This window comes from Ambystoma mexicanum, chromosome 4p, assembly GCF_040938575.1.
Source record: "Ambystoma mexicanum isolate Mex_15411 chromosome 4p, UKY_AmexF1_1, whole genome shotgun sequence".
Lineage (NCBI taxonomy): Eukaryota > Metazoa > Chordata > Amphibia > Caudata > Ambystomatidae > Ambystoma > Ambystoma mexicanum.
Window position 1 is genome coordinate 1,255,676,388 of NC_090927.1, and position 24,703 is coordinate 1,255,701,090.

At 47.9% G+C, this 24,703-nt stretch overlaps 1 protein-coding gene across 1 annotated transcript in view; it reads right to left on the reverse strand.

Moving 5' to 3' along the window:
* PDCD2 (programmed cell death 2) overlaps positions 1-24,703 on the reverse strand; it is a 388,001-nt gene that overhangs the window by 27,588 nt on the left and 335,710 nt on the right. The window contains exon 5 of the mRNA XM_069606928.1: positions 23,834-23,947. Coding sequence (XP_069463029.1) covers positions 23,834-23,947 — 114 coding nt within the window. The remainder of the gene's footprint in view (positions 1-23,833; positions 23,948-24,703) is intronic.

Here is a 24,703-nt window from a genome sequence, read left to right on the forward strand (position 1 = left end):
CTTAGGAGGGGTGGAGGGGAATGTAGGCACCCTGGACTGAGTTGCCTAGGCAACTCAAGTCGCACTCCGTCCTGATTGGCCCAAGTGGTGAGCCGGCCGGCTCACCACTTAGCATGTTTGAGTGACTGCTAGGCTGAGTGAATGGGGGTTTGCTGCATAAAAGCAGGGCTTTGGGGACTGGAACGTCAGAAGTCGCCACAGGACCTAAGAATCCGACGAGGGAGAAGCTGAGCCGACCTGCCACGACACCACCACCGGTGGAGCCCTGCTGGACTGACTCACCACTTTTCCCAACGACAGAGGAGATCTCCCGCCAGAGAGTCTTCTTCCTTTGACTGGTGGGGATAACCAGTTTCACCGACTTTTCGCTTTCCCGACGTATCTCGTGACCGCCTTGCCCGTGCCAAGCACCCTGCCAACCGGGATACCACGTTTTACCACGACCGCGAGACAAAGGTACCACCTTTAACCGGAAAACTCTGCGGGTGGTTTCTGCCCTGGTAGTGCAACGACCTTCATCTTTACTCCAAGTCGAGATCTTCTCTTGCCCTGGACGACGACGCAACTTGCACCCACTACCAGGAACTGCCGCCACCGCTGGAGGATCCTTCCCACTTAAGGTACCGTGTCCTGCCTGGCTTCGATTGCTACCGACTGTACGGGGTAGATTTAGCCCCTGGCTTTCGAACCTGGGTTAGCCTGGGACACCTTGGCTAAACTTTTCTAAATCTCTCCCAATGCTTTTCTGAACCCTCTGCAAGACTTTCTAAGCCTAGTGTAACTGTGTGATCTTGGGCGCATTTGTGCTCTGCTCTCTCTAAGAGTGGGCCCAGCCTTTGGACTTTGACTCACCAGTGACTTTTTTTGCTCTCTGCCTTGCTAACAGTGTTCTGGAATCGTAGAGTGGTGTGCCTCTTCCTATTCTGTCTTTTTCCCTCCCTTTTTCACAAACCTATTAGAGTGCAATCTAGTTAAGCGCTCACCTCTGTATGAAAATAATTGGTGTTTTACTGTGATTTTCTAATAGGGGAAAAAGGGGTGTATATATCATAATAGTAACTGTGTTTAGAATATTGTACAATAAGAGTGCTGGAGTGTTTCAACTGTGTGTTTTTAAATAAATAATTATATACTTTGATACCAAAGCTCTGGTCAGTGTTTGCTTGTATTATTGTATCTGAGTGCCTATTGAGTATACTTTGCATACTGCCTAACTCTCTTGAGGGAAGTCTGACTGCTCAGCCACAGCTACCAAGTAAATCTGGGTGGTACAGACTGCTACCAAGTGGGTTTACTGCCAACACCTGTAGTCTTAAATCTTTTGCAGTGGTCCCTAAGGGAACTGCACATGTTTCTGCATAACAGCACGAGCTATAGAACCCCCCCACACCGTTCGAGATGCTTGGAGCCGGGATCTGGGATTAGACATCATGGATGATATGTGGACCAAAATGTGCATGCATACACGTAAGGTTTCTCTTAACTCCAGAGTTAGATGTGTTCAATACAAGCTACTCAATCGCCTGTACTACACTCCCTACGCGATTGGGAAATTTGCCCGGGATCAATCGCACCCCTGTCAAAGATGTAGGTCTAACGTTGTGGAGCACGCTCACATGTTCTGGTCTTGTGGGGCATTTGCCCCGTTCTGGGATGCGGTGCTTGAGACCCTCTCCAAAATAGTGTGGTTCTGTGTTGACCCTGGCCCCCTGTCTCTTCTGTTTGGGCTTTGGGAGGGGGTTGAGGGGAAACGGGAAGCTAAATTTCTGAATGTGGCGGCGATTGTGACCAAAAAATGCATCCTGCAATGTTGGAAGCGCAGATCCCCCCCTTCCCTAGAAATGTGGCTGAAAGCCCTTACCTGGACACAATCTTGTGAAGAAGACTACATTAACATGCTGCCTAGTAATGCTCGACCTAAAAACATATGGACAGAGTTCTGTAGCTACTTGAACCGCAAGTTTGACCTGGAGCTTCTGTCATCTCCCCCATCTCCAGATCAGGGGACTGATCATACCAAACGATAAATGGGTCTATTGTAATCAACCTGCTGTTAGGATCATATGTGACCCTCTGTAGAATCTGTGCTTTTTCATTCACGCTTCAAATATGAAATGTGTGTTGTTGTTGTAAACTGTAATGTGCCAGCTACTACTTCTTGCCAATAAAGAAAAGTTTAAAAAAATATATATATATTTGGAAGATTGATCTATACGCAAGCCCTGGACTGTGCAACCCTTGAATGGGCATAGGAATTCTATCCCTTAGCTGAGATACAACATGGTTTTGGGAAAGGAACAGTCTCAATCATCTTCTTTTAACCAGTAAGTTAGCAGACGACCATCGTTTTCCTTCATACTTGGTATTTATGGATTGGTTGTCAGCGTTCGATTGTGTGGATAGGGACCAACTATGGTCAATAATGAAAAACAAAGGGATTGCTGCTGCATTATTAAATGTTTTGGTACGCTTGCATTCGGGCCTCACAATTAAGATAAGATGTGATGTTGCTGTTGGTACTCTGTTCAGAAGAGAATTCCCATACCATTTTGGTGCTGGAATGCCTATGTGGGCGTGACAAAGACCGATATGCAAATGACATTTCCCTTCTTTGAAAGGTGCAGTGGGCTACAGTGTGGCTGCGGACTCACAAGTGGGTACCTTCCCAAAGAACAGGTCATTTAGCCGTGTTCTTTCTGCAGAGGGGCACCAATGGCTATATTTTGTTTAAGGTAAGATATGAACCAAATGGGGAATTATCAGCTCGCTTTCCATCAGGGAAAGTATTACGGCAGGGCTGTGTGCTGGCCCTACTCCTCTTCATCCCATACATCAATGATCTGCAAGCTGAACTGAAAGGCATTAGTGACATCCCAAGGGTGCAGGTCGTTTGTAGCCACTACTTTATGCGAATGAAAATTAACAGAGAAAATGTTCCGAGTTTGTGAAGACAAGGGTGACAAAGCACACATCTCTGATATAAATGCCATATCATATCTGATCAAACATTTTTAGATTAAATATTTTACTAGAGACCGAAACCAGTAAACGGACGAAAGGCAAAGAGTCGTCTGGTGCAAGTGTGATCAAAGGGTTGTGCAAGATGTGGCACATTTTATGTACTTTGGCCCAACGTTGAAGGATCGTTCGACAGAGAACGATCCTTTCGATTTTAAGGGGAATTAATTTTATGGGTTACCGGCCAGCTCTTTTCTTTTTAATGTTGTGTAATAAACCAGTTTGTTGTTCACTGGGAATGCACTGATGTACAGCTGTGAAATTATGGGAGGGTTTCTATTATGAAGTTTGTTTTGACAACTATTGATTTTACTATGCATTTACTGACCAAACTTATGGGGCGTTTTTCGCTCCGAAATAAAGAAAGAAAAATTATATTTGCACGCCATTTCTAAAAGTTCCTGTACATGCGTCTGGGGATTTTCAAATTTAGGTGAGCGAGCTTAAGGTGGTTTTGTATGCCTGTAAATGTGGGGATAATTTGCCTTGAAAACAGACTGCTGTGAGGCCTCACTAATTGAACTCGCCATTGTTTTCTTGATTGAAGATTCAGGAGTATTATTTGAAGATGCCCCACATGTTCAGAGAATTGCATTTTCAACAAAACCAACAAGTTTATTTATTGTAAATCTCTGTGGACACATTAAATTATTTCATTGCTATAAAACGGAAATGCTCCTATAGTATGTACCTCCTAGGCGTCTCCACTCTGATCTGTAACGCCTCTCTTGATTCCTTGCTCCTCCTTTTGTACTGTGCACTCCTGCACCTTCCTTTGCTTTCTTATCGTGCCTCTTGCGCACCTCATACTTTTTCCCCTTAACGTGCACCCTTGCACTTGTCCGTTTCTTTCTTGTGCTTCCTGCACACTTGACAGACTGTCCCCTCTTCACCATGCACACACTGCACTTTTTAAAAGTCTTTATTCCACTTTTCCTTCTTTGCACTGTTCAAATGCCTTTTTTTCACATTACTTTTGCGCCACTAGCAAAGCTTCCTTCATTCTATTTCTCTTATTCTGCTTCTCCCTTACACTTTTCTGTCCTTCGTCCACTTTATCTCAATTTCCGCTCCGTGCCCGTTTAAAACAGTCTTTCTCCCGCTCCGCTTCAGTCAGATAAACGCTCCCAAGTTTCTCTCTCACTCATCGGGAAGCATTGCGTTGACAAGCGGTCCCTCTGGATACACAGGATTGAGATCAGGGTGTCACCACCTGCCCCTCAGACACACTTGGGACTGGCACAAGTGCCAAGGGAATGAACATTCTGTTGAACGCCACCAGCAGGATAAAGGCTGCCTTACTCTCGGCTCCTCGGAGGCAATAGCCACATTAAAGCCCCTCACAAAAACCGGGCCATCGTATCGGCACACCGTTCTCCTCCAAGCTTCCACTACTACTGCTCTCTGCTCCTTGGCTTCTCGGGTCCGGACCGCATCCCGAGCTCGCTCTCCTTGTGAAAAACCACACCTTTTATAGTTAAGAAAACAATCAAGTGGAGTCAGGTGTGAATGGTCATTATTAAATGCCTGACCCTGCCTGACTATTAGTGGGACAACTTGAGTTCCTTCTACAGTAGGTTTCCCTTACTTTACCAATGTTGATTCTATGTGTAATCTTTCATGCTCTTAGTTGCCTCGTCTTCGTCCCAGTATTTGTTGGAAATGGGGATGGGGAGAGATTGAAAATACCACATGAAGGCTGAGGGATAGTGGGTTGGTGTATTTTTGGGAATGGGGGAATATCATGTCTCGCCCTTGGGTATCATCCTCCCAATCCCTTGTGACCCTCCGCTCAGGTGATCCTCCCACGCTTGTCCAATCCCAGGGTCGGGATCCAAAATCAATGACCCTTCCCTGACCACCTGACTGGAAGATCCTGAGGGAGTAGTTGGGAGAATACAGTCAGGTTTCTCACACGCAATATAAAATTGTGACAGACTGAATGGCAGTAATTGTAATTAACAAAGAAAAGACACATTTAGTGGAGAGATTACTGTGGCAAGGGATGGAACGGTATGTACCTGTAGTTTGATGGAAAAAGAACAAATAACAAGGAAGGTAACCGTTGGGAATGCAGGGTGGAATTTAGGTAATTGCAGCAGACAGATTGCAATACCAGAGCATTACATAAAATAAAGCAATTCCGACGCAGCAGGATGCACTGGGTGGTTACAGTTTTAATCCCAAATTAGCAAGGGTTTAGGGCCTTCCTCATCTGTAAACGCCATCACATGCGTGGATTAGGGCCACAAGCACCCCAAGAGAACATCTGCAGTGCTACTGCAGATTCTTTGGGCATACAAAACAGCTTGCACAGAAAGTGCTAACTGACCTGTTAAAATGAAAACTTGCATCCAATAAGGACACCATGGAAATGGGAAAGGGATGTTGCAGAGTCCTCTTTCCATCGGTCGGCCAGGAGCTATGACAGAAAGGTGTGCCTGGTGTGAGGAACCAGGAATGAGAGGCGCTATGACAGAAAGGTGTGCGGAACCAGGAATGCCAGGAGCTATGACAGAAAGGTGTGCCTGGTGTGAGGAACCAGGAATGAGACGCGGACACAGGTGTGATGAATCCTGCAGAGTCATCACTGAACCCCAGTCTAAGATCTCCTCCCACGTGGCCAGGGGAAGACAGCCGCTACCTGATCCTAACCCTAGGGATGGTATGAGGGAGGATCACATGAGAGGAGATGGCTATCATGGGGAAATGGTGACTTCTTTGGGAGAGACACAGTATTCATCATATTTTGAGGATGAGTACTATAATTACCAAATACCTAATGGTATGCCGTCATTGCACAAAGCACTCTCATACAACTACCCAAAACACATGCTATGAAAAGTCAGCTAAACAGAATAAGGTTTGTACCATGGGAGACCAGGAATTAAATAGTATATCCTCTAATTGTTATGATTCTGTCTAAAGTAGAGGTCTTAACCCTAATATTAAAATCACAAACCTTTTACTTAACATTCCCCCAACTCTGATAACTCTCAGTTCACAAAGCAATCAAAAATAAATATCAAAGGACCAAAGCAAATATTGACTTCAGGATCCATAATGCCTGTGGTACTTGGACGAGGAACACAGTAAAGATCAAAAGCTGCCACTGAACATAATGTGCGGTCTAGTTGTTGTAGAGCGAGGCACCTGGCTACAGCTGAGGGAAGACGCTGAATGAGTAGTAGAGGCAGAAACAGCCTGGAATTCAGGGTTTGTTGCAAAAGGAAGAACGCCAGCTGAAGCCAACTCGGGAAGAGAAGGTGTGCATCATTCCAGAGTGTGTGCAGCAGGAAGCAGAGTTGGGGACAGCTACAGGAAGGGAAGCCCAGTCATATGGGAGACATGATCCCAACCCGACGTGAGTCGCTTCTCAGTGGAAGCGGCGACCCAACGGACCTATCAGAGCTCTGGAGAAGAGCCGTGCAGACCGCTGAAGTAACGCGGGAGCTGGCAGCAGAGGGAGCAGAACGCAGGAGGTCCGCCACAGATGCAGAAAGTGGAGCGGAGATGCCAAAAAAGACGAGCGAGTTGGCCTGAAGCTAATGGTGACACCGGGCATTGGCTAATAACCAATAATTGGGAATACCGAACACAAAGTAAAGAGGCGGCAAGGGCGCAATTACCCTTTTATGGTACACCAACTTGGGGAAACCTGTAACCCGCATTGCCAACAGTCAAATGGCTTACTAGAAGCATTAAGGAGGTAACCTGGGCACAATCCTCCCTTTTCAGGATACCAGTTTGGGGGAACACGTGACCCATATTGCCAAGAACCAAGAGACTATAAAAATAGGCAGCCATTGTTCAGCCCTCCTCACAAGGGATACTGGTGTGGAGAACTTTGGAGCAAATATTGCCACTAAGACCAATTGTAGTTATAGGGGTTAATTTTCCTGGCAGGAGAGGAAACCAATAAAGGGATCAGTAGTAGGTTAGTCTGGGCAGGCGAGTATACAAGGAAGGAAGAAGATGTTTTGAAGAAGTGTGGTTGTGGCAAAAAGGTGTGGTGGAAAGAACTCAGTAATTATCATTTTGACAAACTGTGGCATCACCAAAGGTAGGTGGCTGTGCTATCCTTACAAAAGTTTTTCATTTGAAGAATAATTGTGATGTGCTAATAATTGCTTTCCATCCTGAGAATCAGACTTGCCTTGGTTTATGAACTTGTGCTTTTTGAAAGAGACATTTGCCTAACCAAGAAGGATACTGTGGATAACAATTGCTTTGATTTTTTTAAAAGTGTGTGTGAAAGAGACATTTACTTTACCAAGTGGAAAGGTGCAGTGGAGGATGAGACATTTTGTGTTGATCTGAACATAATTTGGTTGAATTACAACGTTTGCAAGGATATCCCTAAATTGGTCCAGGGGAAGGGGGTCCAACACTGGTCACAATGAGTATTTTCCAAAGCCTATAAGTTTGAACTCTTACACTGTTTTGTTGAACTAAAGACAGCCAAATATTTCTTGTATACATTTGTTGCATGTATTCGTGTGAGGGTCAGACACAGTTTGGACACTAGTTCATCTTTCTTTAGTTTTAGTTTGCTAGGTTGGGATATCCTCCTCATGATAGGGAAAGATAGGCGTTCAGCTGACCTCTTCATTTTTAATAAATGGCAAACATTGATAAAGCTGTATCTTTGTGTCCATCTCGCATTTCTGATCCCTCACAGAGGGCATGTGGTATTGGTTCAAGACTTTTGTTAAACAATAAAGGGGTTGGAAAATGCCTCACTGTCCCTAATCTAGGAGGTATTTCCCTACCACAATCCAAAACTAGGGCACTGTCCTGTGTCAAAAATGTCTAATGTCCCAAATCTAGCCCAACCCCATTGCATTCTAAAACTAACTCTAAGGTGCTATGGGTAGTGTCTCTGGTTTGTAAAGTGCATAAATGTTCAAGTTAAAATAGTATATATAATCCAACAAAAGTTCCAAATAGATATGTCCACACAGTTCCTGGTGTTGGCACCCTTCCCCAGGTTCCACTCCACCAAAACAAAAGGTTCCAAAGAATAACCAAGTTCTTTAAGGTCCAAGAGGATGCCTCTCTCCTGTTGATGTTAATATCCACTCGAGGGGAAATAACTACATTTCACAAGTCTTTTCCACAAACACCAATTCAAACCCCAAGGGCATGAATCTTCCTTGGGATTCTCTTTTCAAAGTAACACAATTTGGTGCAGGTCCCAAACTCACCAGAAACCTGGTATACTCTCCTGCCAGGCTTTCTCATGTAGCTCTTTTAAACAATTTGGGTGCGAGTGCCAGACTAGCCAGACCCGTGGTATATGCTCCCTGGCCAGGTTGTCTCTTTATTCCTGCATTTCTTGCATTCACAGTTCCAATATTCTGTATTGTTTTCACCAAAACGCAGGGCCTGACAAACCAACTTGCATTTACTTCCTTTGTCAAATCTCTGAACACCTGGTAAATTCCCCAGCAAGGTTCTCTCTTCACTCTGGTATTTTTCATACTCACAAAGTTCCAATATTTGGTATTACTTTGGCTGCTGTGTCGGGTCTCAAACACTCTTTCATTCACTTTCTTTGTTAAATGTCCCAGTGACCCAACCTCCTTGCTCAGGGTTACCCGACTGTTGTACCTGCCACTTAATCTATACTTGGTGGAGCTGCCGAAGCGCCCCCAGTGACCCAGCTTCCCATCTACAGACTCACCGGCTTTCTCTGGCATTCTTTGGACCTCTCGCGGCAAACACATGGACGCATCTGGATGTCCCGCCTCCCCTTCACAGGCTCACCGGCTTAGTCTGGCAGCTTCCATGTCCTTCGGGGCTCCGCCTCAATCCTGAGCCCTTCTCCATGTTCAGGCAGCGAAGGTACTGCTTCTTGGTTCCCTTTCCTTCCTGCTGTGATCCCAGCACAGCAAACCAGCTTCTGCAGTCAAGTCTCTCGCCGTCTCCCCGCTCGCCTGTGGGCTTCTCAGCTTGGCTTCCCTGGCAGTAACTAGTCAGTTGCAACTCTGTTACCTTCAGCTGTTTCATCCTTAAACTCCCGGTTCCAGAAAGGGAGTTGCTTGGATACACTCGGCTTCCTCCAAACACTAGACTGCTACTTCTGATTCTGCCGCGCATATTCGGCATTACTCGGCCCCTCTTCCTCGTCTGTCTTTACTATTCTGTTGGTTACAGAATATTGAGGACTACTATCAGCAAGCTTTAAGAGTTGTTGAAGGGGGTGATCACAATATGCCATTAAAGCATGAGGAATGGAAGCGATATCCCTAAAAGCAAAAGGGGGATACCATGTCTCATCTGATGAGGCCAGGCTTTTCTCCTGAGGGTCAACTTCCCTCATGTGATCCTCCCTCAAATAGCCGCCAACAGGGTCAGGGTCAGGATCAGGTAGCGGCTGCCATCCCCTGGCCACATGAGGGGAGGCTACCTCTGGGAAAGGAGCGATAACCATCATATTCATCACACGGTTCAGAAAGTGGCCTGAAAAAAACAATACAATGTGGTTTGGGAGTGGGACAGGAAGTAATGCAAGGAAGGGGAGTAGGGGGGGAGACAGGAAGGGGTGTTATTAAGAGGGAGGATCAGGCAACAGCTTGCTCAAAATACCAGCTTGTCCCACAATCCAAGCAACATTACGGGCTACTCCCCAGCGCCAGGGTGCCAACTAAGTAGTTTGGCAATGCATTCGATTGCGAATGGGTGATTTTCAGCAATGTTAGCTGAGAACAGGATAAGAAGGTGTTGATGTGTCCGGAAAAAAACTGAAAAAACATGTCAAGTAATCCGGTGTAGTGCTATAGCACTAAGAAGAGGATGACCATTTCAGTTAGATTTTCCTCCTGATGGTAGAAGATTGAAACCAAATGTTTGGGCATAAAAGAAATAAATGGCCAAAAATAGGTAAGTAAGAGATTAGCACAGATTTACCCATTAAAATATCAAATAAATCTGGATTATGAGAACCATTGACACACTGGAATGGTGTGAGGTGACAAATGGACTATTCCACCGAGGATTAGTTAAATAGACAGAAGACACAGCAAAATGGTAAGATAAAAGACAGTCCCCAGGGGAAGGTTTAAGTTACTTACCTGTAACTATTGTTCTCCGGCATGGGTCTGGCATGGATTCACATGCTCATGAATAACGAGTACATAGCAGTAAAACATTACACAACCACAGGAGGTGGTAACGCTCAACAGAAGCAATAATCCTTACTTCTGCAATGCACTCACCTCAAGCAAACAGGTTGCGTAGCACTGCCTGGCCGACACTGGAATCCTTGTTGACGCAGTAGAACTTTGTGAAGGTGTGAGTGGACCACCAAGTAGCAGTCCTGCAGTTCTCCAGCAGCGACACACCAGATAGGAATGCCGTCGTTGCAGTAATCCCTCTGGTGGAGTGGGCTCTCGGACGGCCAGGCAGTGGACGGTCCGCCAACCAGAGGCAGTGCGTGATGCAGCCGAAGAGCCACCTTGAAATGGAAGACTTGGACACGGCCTTCCCATGGTTCACAGGACCAAAGTTCACGAAAAGTTATGAAGTCTTCCGAAAACTCTTTACGCGTGTCACATAGAACTTCAAGGCACAAACTACGTCCAGTTAGTGCAAGTCCATTTCCGCCAGCGACGAAGGTTGCGGGAAAAAAACAGGCAACACCAAAGGCTCATTGATGTGGAATTAAGACTGAACCTTTGGCTTGAAAGAGGGGTGCATACGCAGCACCACCATATATTCGTGGAAAGTCAGCTATGGTTGCTTGCAGGATAGGGCCTGGATCTCAGCTACCCTTCTGGCAGAGGTGATGGCCACAAGCAAAGTCTGATGTATAGGCTTGAAGGCCCCCACCTCCCCCCCATGAACCTCGTCAGAACCACGTCGAGTTCCCACGCTGAAGGAGGAGCCTTCAGCGGTGGGAAAGATCAGAACAGTCCTTTGAGAAACTACTTGACGAGTGGGTGGGACCAAAGTGAAGCTGTTGCTGGGGACCTGGTGTAGCAGGAGATAACCGCCAGATGTTGTACCTTGATGGTGGCGTGGCCAGTCGGGCCTTGGCCAGGAATAGCAAGTATGGAAAGATCTGTAGGGCTGTGACCCTCAGATGGGTAATCTTCTGTGACTGGCACCCCGTAAAGAAACTCTTCCACTTGTGACCGTAGCACTTCAAGGTCGATGACGCCTTGGCGAGGACCTCCCTGAAATCCACAGTCAACTCATACCCTCCAAACTCTAGGGAGGCAGGAGCCAAGCCTTCAGGTTCAGCAATCCTGGGTTGTGATGAAGGATTGTGTCTCCTCTGTTGAGAAGATCTGGAACCACTGGCAGTTTGACAAGAGGCAACGCTGACAGGTTGAGACGGTCCTTATACCAAATCTGCCTCGGCCACGCCGGGGCAATGAGTATCATCTTGCATTTACACTGTCCGAGTGCGTTGATGACTCGTAGTAGGAGAGGGAACGGAGGAAACGCATACATAAATAATTCTTCCAGGGTAAGGAGAATGCGTCCCTCATGCACCTAGGCTGGTGGAATCTGCGGGCAAACTTCTGGCATTTGAAGTTCGCCACCGTCGCAAAAAGACTGATCTGGGGTCTGCCCCATTTGATGAATAGGCGGTCCGCCTGATCCTGACGAAGCTCCCACTTGTGGCAGGAGCATAGTTCCCCCCTGAGGGAGCCTGCAATGGTGTTCTTAACTCCAGTCAGGTGGAGAGGGAGGAACATCCCCTGTCCGACGGCCCAGCGCCACAAGTCCTGTGCTTCCTTGAGAGCACTGGGGATCGAGTGCCCCCCCTGCTTCCTGATGTAAACCATGGTGGTGGTGTTGTCCGTGAAGATCCTCACCACCTTGCCTTTCAGAGATGGTAGGAACGACTTGGGGGCCCAGACCACTGCCCGTAGCTCCAGGAGGTTGATATGAAGATTCTTTCCTCCGGCAGCCACTGGCCTCTGGCATGCAAACGTCCGGTGTGCGCTCCCCAACCTTCCAGGGAGGCATGATGGTGGCCGTCTCCTGTAGGGGGACCAGGCGGGCTTGAAATCCCATGCCTTGGGTGATTTTGGAGCAGACGCCCCACCATTCGATCGCCAAAGGAACTGTTCGTTGAGAGAGAGATCTTGTCCATGAAGCTTCCAGACACATGCATCCAGGAATTGCTGTAGGGGTTGCATCTGCAACCTGCAGAGAAAGACAAGGTAGATGCAAAACGATATCATGCCCAGTAACAAAGTGATGGCCCGCACCATGGCCGTCTTCGTCGAGAACAGCCGTTGCACTTTTCCTTGAATGGCTGCTAACCTCTCCTGCGAGGGCGACGCCAGGCAAGGCACCGTATTGAGTCCGTCACCTAGGAACAGCACGTTCTGCAATGGACATCAAGAAGTCTCCTTTTTCCAGTTGCCAAGCACATTTTGCAAAGGGACCATCCAGAACCTTTGGCACTTTAGGTATTTGGTCAGATGTCGTAGCTGTAGGATGGGCCACCAGCAGCCCCATGTCTTCTTTCTGACTAGAAAGTATCTGGAAAAGACTGCAGAGCCCCACAGCCGTTGGGGAACCAGCTCTACTGCCCCTTTTCACAGCATGGCTCGTATGATATGATATGATATGGTATTTGTAACGCGCCTATACACAAGTGTTTCAGAAGCTGGATGTGCTGATCCCGACTGGGACCTGGAGGGATACGCGGACAACTGCGTTGGAACTCGAGGGTGTGTCCTTGGGCGAGAGCATCCAGCACCCATCTGTCAGTGGTGACCTTTCTCTACTCACTGATGAACCTCGTCAGCCAGCCTCCCACCGTGTTGCACAAGTGAAGGCCAGACGTCCTGGTGGGTTCAGGCTTGCTTCGGCGCCGGCGTCCTGCCCTGGGGGTGACGCTGTACTCTGCTACCGCAAACCTTGGAACGGTCTCTGTAGGCTTCTTGTGTTGAGTATCTGGAAGGCTGTTGGTACAACGTGGAGAAATCCTTTGAAGACCTGCTCGACTTTCCCCCGGAGGAGTAAAAATACGAGCGGTACTGCTAGAGAGTCCCTAGGGAACAGGCTGTGTCCATCTCCTTATCAGTCTTGATGGCCCGGAGGGACTGATCGAAAGCCTTCCCAAAGAGATTCTCTCTGTCCAATGGCATGCCGAGCACCTTCGCTTGGACGTTCTGATGGAAATTAGTGGCTTTCATCCAACCTTGTTGACGAAGACAGACACTGCTTCCCATTTGACGGAACTCTGCGTCGGCGACATCTAATGCCACTGTGATGGTGTGATCCAATGCCACTTACCCTTCCTGGAAGAGAGTGATGACCTCCATCTTCTTACCGTCGGGGTGGAACTCCAGGATCGGTCCCAGCTTGTACCACAATTCCCTGTCGTACCTGGCCAGTATCGCCAGTGCGTTGGCGACCTTGAACGTGGACGCTGCGGTGTAAATCACCTTCTTTCCCATGGTGTCCATCCTTTTCCACTCGGTATCCAGAAGGACAGAAGACGGCGAGGACAGGTTAGCCGACCGTTTCCACGTAGCCGCCGATATCACCGAATCCAGCCATGGCTGCAACCTCAGGCACTTGGGTGCAGAATCCGGCAATCCTATATTTCTTCTCCAGCCCATCCCGTTTGGCTGGAGCCATCCAAGGGTTCTTCATGAGGGCCAGGCCCTCCTTCCAAACATTGTCCAGAAAAGGCACTGCCATATTTGTCTTCCTCTTGGCCTTGCGCCTTTTATACAAGAAGCCTTCCTTCTTGGTTTCCCCAGGAACCAGCTGGAATAGCTTGGAGGCCCTGGCGATCAAGCGGTGGAACAATCCCACATCATTCAGTGGGGACACCCTATGTGAAGCATCCAAATGTGGAGATTCACCGTGCGCTATGACTTTGTATTTGTATTTATTTGTTTATATAGCGCTTTACACCAAAGCGCTGCACAATTGAACAACTTAATACATTAAACAAACAATATAACGGTAGAAGCAAATTACAATATGAATTAGTCAACAAAACAGTAAGACGAGCAATTAACTGAAGGGAATAGGGAGAGTAGTGGAGTAGGACTGAATGGGAGGGGTGAGGAGGAGTAGGAGGAGGGAAGGGGAAAAGGTGAGAGTGGGGAGGGAGGGGAGGGAGATAATCAAGGGGAAGATAAAGGAGGGAGGGGAGGCAGGAAGGGCAAGGGGGTTTGTCAGATATTTCTGGGTGAGACAAACCACGAGGCAGACTTAGATTACTTTTACAGTTTTATTAATTCCTTAAAGAAACACAGAACCAGCTTTGCAGTGGCAGAAATCCGCAGGTCTAGTAGTGCTCCCACTCAGGAGTTTTCTCTGTCTTCCTTCCTCTAAAAGATAGAGGCATCACCTCCTCTGGAGAGCTTTTCCTGTAGCTCTGATTAGAATGTCTTATGATCTTTCCAGGCCCTTCTCCCTGTATATCCTGGGCTTGGGAACTGTCTCTGTAGTCAGTCCTTTATGCGGCTTGCTGCCCAATTTAGGGTGTACTCTTCCAGAGGGGGGCAAATCTTTATGTTGTCCCTTATAGGAGCCCAGTCCTCTGCTGGCTTTACTGTTATCTTTGCCAGCCCATTTAATGTTAATTAGCCTGAGGAACGAGTGAGCGGCATTTACAAGGGTTCCTAAACTCCTCCGATTCACTAGTGAAGTCCAGCGTTCAGCCTGTGACCACTATGGACACTTTCTCGCTCGTACTCTCACTCTCTTACTGATCACCTTCTGCGAGAGCGCCGCTTCGCTCCTTCTGTGTCACTGTATCACCATTGCTGCATGAAGACTCGGCTCCGCCCTCGCTGAGGTCCTTGTCTTCGCCTCGCCTCTGCTGTCATCCGATTCAGTCGGCCCACAACAGCTGATTTCATACACGCATGACGCGTAAACCAGGCCTCCTTTTCCTAGCCCTGGGATTCACCCCTACTGACAGCAAACTCCTCCCTCGCAACAGTGGGGACCAGGAGGGAGCTTACGGGACTTCAGAGACTGCAGGGTTTCTCCGTTTCTCGTTGAACGGCTGCCTTTCCTTCTGCCTGCTGCCAAACAGGTCTCAAACCTTCACGGACCTCGTAACAGCCAGCACAACTTAACTCCGCCAACGGGCTACACTCTTCTAAACTGCACAACAGGTGCAACTCTTCATTTTGAACATATGGGTCGCCGTCATCTGCTAAAAAACCCACTCATAGCTTTGTCCTTCTTCCTGAGTTGTCGTGTCCTGTTCAAAAAACAACCAGCCGGTAGATTAGAGAAAGAAATCTGCACTTTCTCAACCTCTTTTCTATTGGTCCGGACACGTGTCAGTCAAACACACCAAACACCCAGAACCTTTATGACATCACCCTATTGCTCTCTCTTTGCTGTGATGCTTGGCTAAACCGGAGTTTCCCAGGCACATATCTCCCTTCTGTTCCTCCACCTCATTACTGGGTTTAAAGGAGGAGAATGGAGAAGGAGAGATTTAAGGGAAGTGCGGAATGAGGAGAAGGTAACGGTAGATTGGATTGCGAGAGGTAGGGAGTTCCAGTGTAGGGGGGCTAGGAGTTGGAAGGAGCGGAAACGGGAGGGGGCACAAGGGGACGCAGGTACAGTGAGAAGGAAATGGTCAGAAGAACGAAGGAAACGGGAGGGAGAGCAGAAAGAGAGGAGGGAGGAGATATAAGGGGGAGCAAGACCATGGAGAGATTCGAAGTGAAATTTAAGTTGGGAGTGAAATGGAAGCCAGCCAAGGGAAGAGAGGGAAGTAGAGCTGGAGTCACGGGGGGTAAGGAGACAGAGGGTACGAACAGCAGAATGGTAGATAGATTTGAGGGGGAAGAGATGAGAAGTAGGTAGTCCAAAGAATAGGGAAGAGCGGTAGAAGAGGCGGGAGAAGATAAGGGAGGAGATTAAATGTTTGGTAGCATGGAAGGTGAGAGAGGGACGGACTTTGCGAATATTAAAAGGTGGTAGCGACAGGCACGAGAAGTGAGAGATATGGTGGGAGAAAGAGAGAGAGGAGTCAAAGTGAATGCCTAAGTGACGAGCATGGAGAGAGATAGGGAGATTAGTCTTCTTCATCATCCGTTGTTATGGCTATGTCTGTACACGTGTCAGGGTCTGCTGGGGGAGAAGAGGCCTGACGTGGTGGAGGAGGTTGAAATGGAGGCATCGGATGACGCTTCCTCTTCTTCGCTGGAGGTTGATCGGGGACCTGGGGGGCCACAGGTACCCGAACCTGAGGCATCCTCATCTGGATCTCTGACACCAAGGTGTGTAGAGTCGACAGAATGTCCAAGGAAATGTCCCTTGGCTGAGAAGGCAGAACAGGAAAACTAGGGCCTGCGTTGTCCTCCTCAATGTCCTCTGGGACCGTATGCAAGGACTCTTGAGCGTCGTCTGTGGACGAGACCTCCATGGTTTGGGCGACGGCATGGGAGGGCTGTTTCGGGGCCTCATCGGCCCTGTCTTTTTCCCCACTGAGGGCCTTGAACCAGGACCTGGCCCGGTTTCACCCCTGCTGGCATGCCTGCAGACGTTGCCAAAGTCACTGCAGCGGTCTTGCACATTGGAGGCAGACACACTGAGCCGTGGGAGCTACCCACATAGGATCAGCACCTGTAGCTGTTGCGGTAGTAGTAGTCGTCATCGACGGGGCCGCCAACAAGGTCTTTGCCTGTGCTAGTTGAGCCTGCTTGGGCTGTGCAACTTTCTTCTCTGTCTGCCGCTTCCCGGATATCTCATGTAGTTTAGCCGGGGTAGATTAGTTCCTCTTTGAAGAGGAGCTTAGTGGTAGGCTGGCAATGGAGGCGGAAGGTGATGTGATCACGCCCTATCCACTTTGGGACTTGCTTCCGTGTCAAACCCGGTGGACTCAGACTTGCGGCTCTTGGCCTTGTCTTGGGCCCCCACGGATGAGGCGCCCTCAAAAGGAATTAGAATATCGCTCCTCGGACCGGCCGGTCTTGGGCGAGGCATGACCCTGCTCGGAGCACGGGTGAGAGGCCTTGGCGTTAAGCCATGCTGCCAGCCTATTATGCCTGTCCTTTGTCAATTTCTTGGAGAAACCGAGGTATATCTCACACTCTACTTCCTTGTGGTACGGGTGCAGGCAGTAGAGGCATTGCCGGTGCTTGTTCTCCAAAAACACCTTCCGTAGCAGCCTGAAGAGGGGCCTTCCCTCCTTTTCCTCCATCATGTTCAGAGGCCGCAAAGTAGGCCCAAGAGGCCTTGTAGAATCTTCTATGGATCTTCGCCCTTGAGGGGCGCGGAACTTCACCGACAACGGGTACTTGCCGACAGCAGATGAATAGCGCACACAGGCTTCTTTGAAACAAAACTTTTTCCATTGAAAACATGAAAAAGATTTGAGGACTCCCAACACTGAAGCGTGTGGTAACACTATGAAGATGGCTGCCAGAGGAGGGATTTAGGGAGAGGACCGTCATTGGATGGGGCAGTTTGCCTCAGAGGACAGTGATTGGTTTAGAGGAGAAATCTTTTTTTTTTTCCAATTGTATTTATTAAGCATTTTACAGACATGCATTTTCAGGTTTCGACATCAACATATCAACATCTTCAGTGCGCACTGGAGCATGACAAGTATAACATTATCAGTATAACTATGAACTCCCCCCATGTGCCCCAAACACCCTCTTTCCCTCCAACCCCCCTCGGGACGAGATGAACATCAGAATGGAGACTTCTCGTCATTACTGCTCTGTAGCGTCGGAGCGAGTGTCACAGAGTCAAATACATGTTATTTATAGGCTTCGGGGAATGGGGCCCATTCCATTTCCCTGCTTGGCGATATGCCCTGGATGGCGCCTGTAATGTTCTCCATCGCAAAGATCTCTAGCTTTACGGGCCCAGGTGGCTTCTGATGGGAGTTTGCAGGATTTCCAGTTTATGGTTAAGCAAGCCCTGGCTGCCAGTAGGAGGAAGTGCGTCATATGGAGGACCCTTATCCAGAGGCTCTCTTGCTCTTCGAGACTGAATAGCAAAAGTCTAGGGTCATTCTGCCTGTTGATCCCTTAGATTTTTCTAATCCATGTTAAGACTTCCTTCCAATATGTTTGTGTTTTAGGGCAAGACCACCACATATGCCAGTAGTCCGCATGCGATCCACACCCCCTCCAACATTGGGGGCTAGATTGCACAAACATTTTAGATAGTCTTATTGGGTCGTACTGCCATCTGTGCAGTCATTTTATTCCGTGAAGGTTGTATTGTGCCAAGATTGAGGTTTTTTGTGCTGATCTGCACCTTTGTGTCCACAATTGTTCTGTCATCAGGGGGCCTAGGTCCTTCTCCCATCTCTTTCGTAGGTCGTCGATTCTGCTCTCTAGTTCACCTATCTGGGATCTATATATCTGTGAAATGAGCCCCTTGGTTGAGTGGGATTCGCTAATTATTTTCTCAAAGAGAGTGAGCTTCCGTTGGAGCTTCTCTTATAAATTGGATGTTAGAAGCTCTCCTTTTAACTGCAGGAACATAAATACTCCTAGCAAGGCTATTTGCAGGCCAGTTTCCAAGTCCTGAATTGATATACACCCGTTGGACCTTATGATTTGACCCGCTCTTTCCAGGGCCGCTTCGTACCAAGTTTGATAACGGTTGGGTTCTTGGATCTCCAAGCGTCACTGGCTTTTCTATGGTCAACGATTGCGAAGTTGGGCAGCTCGATAGTACGTATATGGGTCCGGAAACCCTGCTCCTCCTTCCTCTTTCGTTTGGATTAGGGTGCTGTAGGCAATGCGTTGTTTTTTCCCCTGCCATAAGAATCTTATGAACTTGGCCTTTATTTCAGTGAAACGATTTAGAGGGATAGCAATTGGGAGCATTTGATAGAGTTATAACATTTCTGGCAGCACTACCATCTTTATGGCATTCAGGTGACCCAGCCACGATACTGTGAGCTTGGTCCATTTATCCAGGTCCTTTAATATTTCTTGCAGGGGGGGGGGGTTTGCCTCAAATAAATCTTCCATCTTCTTAGTGATATTGATCCCCAGGTATTTTAGTTGGCTGTGTTCAGTTGGTATTCCCCTCCCCTCCCCACCCCGTGGGAGCACCCCCGTCATTTGAGTGGGTAGAGTTCTTGTATGGGAAGAGCATGGATTTTTCTGCATTGACTTTTAACCCTGCCCATTTACCAAATTATTTTATTGTCTGCAGGACTACTGGAATGGCTGTGTAGGGTCTGTGAGATAGAGTAGTATGTCATCAGCGAACATAGCTAGCTTGTATTCTTTATCCCCGCCTCGATTCCCTGTATGGATTCCTCTTTTCTGATGACATTGCCCAGGGGTTCGATTGATAAGGCGTAAAAGAGTGGCGAGAGGGGAACCCCTGCCTAGTACCTCTGGTCATGCCGAATTCCTCTGAAAGGGTGCCGTTCACGGCCAATATGCCTTTAGGTTTTTTGTACCTTGCCTGTATCCCCCTTATAAATTGCTCGCCGTATCCCATGTTTCTCAGTATGGCCCAGAGGAAGCCCCACTCGACCAAAGGCCTTCTCTGAGTCCACGCTAAAGAGAGTGGGCTCTCCCTCCTTTCCCCTGGAGTGCTCCATGATGTCCAATGTCTTTTGCATGGCGTCCGCCCCTTACCTTCCCTTTATGAAGCCCACCTGATCCGGGTGTTTCAGGCGGGGCATTAGGTACTCCATGCAGTGGCTAGCACCCTTGCATACACTTTGGCGTCCGTGTTGAGGAACGAGATCGGACCATAGGATTTGCAGGATGTGAGGTCCTTTTCCATCTTGGGGATGACTTCTATGTGGGCCACTGAGAAGGACGGGGGCTTAGCCAGAGTCACGTTTGTGATTAAATAGTTTGCAAGGTGCAGAGAAAGGGTTTCCACAATGTATTCATCCATTTCCTCTTCTGCTCGGTCCCCCTCTGAAGTGTATAGTTCTGTGTAGAAACTGGCGAACTGGGCCGCTACAATTTGCAACGTCTGTGCCCAGCCACCATCTTTTGTTTTAATCTTTTCCACCCATCTGTTCGTTCTTTGGGCTCGTAGCCTGGCGGCTAGCATTTTGTCGGCCTTATCGCCCTTTTCATACAACTTCTGTTTTAGCAGTGTTAGTTTTCTCAGGACATCTTCCCTTCCCAGTGTTTTCAGCTCTACCCTTTTTTGTTTGAACGTCTCTATGTGTTCTTCTCATTACAACCCCACTGGATGCATCATTTACTCTAGGGCGGTGATCTCTAGTCGTAGCTTATCTTCCTGCAGTTTCCTCTCCCTTTTTTGCTTGGCCCTTTCCCTCATCAAGTGACCCCTCCAGACTGCTTTCCCCGCATCCCATACCGTTCCTAATACCCACTTCCCCGTTGTCATTTATCTGGAAATATTTGCGTACTGCCTTGCCGAGTTCCTGCGAATAAAGTTTATCCTTCCACAGGTACTCATTACAACGCCATTTGGTTTCTCAGCGGTTGAGGCCTTCCACATATCTAGTGTTGCCCTCACCATGTCATGGTCTGACCAGCCTATGGGTCAGATGTCAGTGTGTTTTATTCTGGGGCTGACGTCTCTGTTGATCAACAAGTAGTCAATTCTTGTAAACGTCTCATGGACACTGGATCTGAATGTGTATCCCTTCTTGCCTGGATTGGCCATTCATCAGGCTTCCCTCTGCCAGGCAGGTCTGTAATTTACTTCCCATTTCTCTAGAGGTGTCCGTGGTTAGCTCCTGTGTGGCCTGTCCATCTGGGGGACCGCCCATGTGTTGAAGCCCCCCCCTATCACTAAGAGACCCCTGCTATTTGCCGTTATGGTGGAGAGGGCCCTCTCATTGAAAGCCGCTTCACCCTGGTTAGGTGTATACACCCCTGCAAATGTGATCTGCGTACTGTCCCATTCGCCCTGGACTATCAAGAGTCTGCCTCCCATTAACGACTGCATCCCTAGGTTTGAGAGACGGATTGTCTTGTGGAGAATCAGGGCTACTCCCCCCCTTTTTAAGCTCTGCTGAGGCCAAGAATGTTTGGCCCACTCCTTTCCCTATTAGTGGTTTCTCTTCCCCTGCCTTGAGCCTGGTTTCTTGCATGAAGAGCACATGTATGTCAGTCCTGTCGCACTCCCTTGTGACCAGCAATCTCTTGGAAGGGGAGTTGAGCCCCTTAACATTAAGTGTGGCTACCCTCAGGGTTGTGCCCCCTTGTCCACCTTTACCTGGTTTTGCCATCTTTATATTGGACCTCCATTTTCGTGTCATCTCCTTCTCCAATTTCTCTTGTGGTCTATGCGACAGCCCGTTCCCCTCCATCTCTAGTGCCCCTTTGTCCGTCTGCAGGCCCCCTTCCATCCTAAACTCCCTCTGAACTTTAAACATTAAGAAACCCACTAACTGAACCACAGATATTGTGATTGTCCTAGGTTCTTTGGGCTGAGACGCCGTCCTGTAGGTGAGGGCCACTAGGTTTGGAACTAGCTCCCCTTTGGGGAGTCACTGTTAGTCCCGGTCCATTTTGCTTGTGAGCGAGTCTAGTGCTTTTGCCATTGATGGGGCACCTCTGTATTTGGAGCCTGCGACATGGGTCCGGCTTGGGCTCGGTCATCGTTCAGTCCTGTGAGGTGCTTGAGAACTTGCATTGCTTCATCGGGGGATGACAACTCTATAGTCCTCTTCTTTATATTCGGAAGTAAGATCAAAGTGGTACCCCCATCTGTATCGTATAGCTTTCTCAGTTAGCCACGCCATCAGTGGTCTGCATGCTCTTCTTCCCAGAGTGAAATTTGACAAATCTTGAAAAATCTTCATCTTGGAGCCGTGGAATTCTAGGTCTTGTTTCGGTGTGGCTTTCATGAGGACCTCTTTTTTTCTTTGTAGCTGAGGAATTTGACTACTGAGCGCGGGCCTCCCGCGAATGCATGTCCTCCTCTGTGGGCCCTTTGGATATACATTTTTCCCACCTTCTGCCTCGAATAGCTGGTTTATTATTTCTTGGATCATTGTCTTAACTTGGGCAGGCGTTTCGCCATCCTTCTCTTCTAGGCCTAGGATTCCTAGGTTGGACCTCCTTTTCCTGTTCTCCATATTGTCCATTTTGAGAGCAAGTTCTTCCTCTCGCAATTATTTGTCCGTCATACGCACATTTAGCTTCATTTCTACTAGGTCCATGTTGATCTGGTTGTGTTCCAGGTTCGCCACCTTCCCTCTGATGTGCTTAACCTTTCCTCTAATTTCTGAGATGGAGGACTGATCCCTGCAATGTCCTCTTTTGTGGAAGCGGTACTCATTTTGGCAGTTTGTGTGACTGGAGGCTCTTCCCGCTTTTACTGTTGCAGACTGTCTTGGCTTTTTGCTGTGCGGGGTCCTGCTTTTTTCCTTCCCCCTTTCTGAGGGCGTGCAGTGACAGTGTGGGGGGACCCCCGATACCTCCTTTGTGCTTTCCAGGTTTGTTTGCGGTGCGTGTTGCTGAGACTGATTTGACCTTAACGCACTTCAACTTCTTAAGTTCTCTTGTGCCTTGTAGTGCACTGCTCCTCCACAGTCGGCTAGTGATTGTTACTTCCTCTGCTTGGCCTGTCACTTTGCACTCTGCTTAGACACTCCCCAGAGGACCTTATCACTTCTAGGGTCCCTCCTTCCTGCCTTGTGTCCTCAGCGCCGAGAATGGAGGTGATTGGAGGTTGCGCCCTGCTTATTGGGCTCTATCCGGCTCCACCCGCTGTTTCACTGCACTGTCTGTGGGAGTGGGATGCTGGGCACGCGCCCCAGTCACCTACGGACTTTGTATTCCCCCTTCTGTGCCTGAAAACTCTGCCCTTGGAGGGTTACTGGGGCCGGGGGGGAGGCAGCTCTTATCTTATCTCCGGTCCGTGCTGCGTTGACAGCTTGCCTCTCCCCGGCGCTGGTGCAGGCCCGGCCCTCCTTCCCACTGGGCCTCCGTAGGCACGGGTAGGTTGTTAGACATCGGAGGGGGGAGTGGTCTGCTTATGCACCGTTTTGACAGGGCTCGCTCTGTGCTGCTCGTCTCCCCGTCACAAAACACTTGCGGGAGGCTTTGACTATAGATGGGAAGCTGCTTGTATGATTTTCAGCACCTATGTTTTCACCTGCATTTTCACAGTGGCATTAAGGTTCTTTTTCCGTCCTACTGGGTTCGGGACCCGCGTAGACTCACGTTTGGACCCCCTGTGGAATGTCACTCACTGCGTGGCAGAAGAGTTTGTAGGCTGGCCGCGTCTGTTGTTGGTGGGGTCCGGGCACAGTTTATACAGCACTGTTGCTCAGAATTCCAATGATTCTTTCCAGAGTGTTGAATGTAATAGTGCATTTGCTTGACAGTAAAAAGACCTAATGAACAAATATATCTACACTAAGACATCATACATGATTGTTGTCCTTAGCAAGTTAGATGAACGCATTGTGACCTAAGAAAGGAGAGTGGGTTTGGGAGTTTGTAGGAGTAAATAGCAAGTCAAGAGGACATAGAAGTAAACGTGAGGGTGCTGAATAGCAGCAAAGACATTTAACACTTGACTTTGAGATGGACAAAAAACTATTCAGTGTCAGGGTGGCAACAGTCACAATAGCAGAGAAGAAAGGGTATGAACAGAGAAGATGAGAACTCTATTAAAAAGTGCATACACTTGAGCAGATTCTATCAGTCTTCCTAATGACTCGTAAGTGAAACACTACAGCAAGAGTGAAATGGTAGATTGTGCAGGTCCTATCAACCAAAGATTGTGAGAAAACAGATAAGAGGGCAGAGAGAAAGCCCACATTCTCCGATTCATACTACCAGCAATTAAAAATACCACACAAATCTATAGGCTGTCTACCATTAATTATTCAGTAAAAGGACACTACTACAATGGATAGAGATCAATATTTGATTACCTGAAATTCAAATATCCTTTTGGCACCACAAGAACAATTTGGAATGTCAGTCTCCTGGGGAATGTGTTCACATGAAATCCAAATAGGGTCTCCGCCTCTGCAATATCTCAAAACCTAGATGACAAAACAAATACAATTATGATATCTAGTCAAATGAATAGACACATTCTGTAAAAAAGGTTGGCATCTAGCAAATATGTTCTGACTTCTTAACTCTACAACTTTTCTATCACTGCTGACAAACTATAATTTTACTGTCTTAGCTCCAATTCTTTTCTCTCTATCCCACTTCATACCATTCCTTCTCTTTACAAAACACATGAAATTTAGTACAGTAAGGAAACAAATCAACCACTTCTCTTACCATATTGTGTAGTCAGGAAATGCACTTTTCAGAACAAGATATTTCCTTCCACTCATCCATGTAGGATTGGATGAATTTTAGCCAGGCAAATAATGGACAATGAGGAAAATGTTGAACCAGTAAAGATGAGGTGAAGACATTTAGAAATCGTTTGATTGTGCATAGGTGGAAGAAGCCTTTATTTACAACTGCTTTGACTTGCATTTCCATTGCTAAGTTGCTGACTGTTAATATTCCCAGGTTTCTAACAAGGAATATAAGGAAGATTCCAGTCAGTTCCCCATTTCGATAGACTATCGAATCTGATTTTGGACCAAAGGATTGCTGGGCGTGATCATCATTTCTGTTTTGTCCAGGTCGACTTTAGGGCTGTTGGCGCTCATTCATTTGTTTGTGTGAGGCAGTTGATGAGGGTTTGGTCTGGTTCTCCAGTAGGGTAGATTTCATATCTGTGGGTTATCTGCGTAGTTGTAGCAGGCAAGTCCATGTCTTCTGATCAGGTCGAT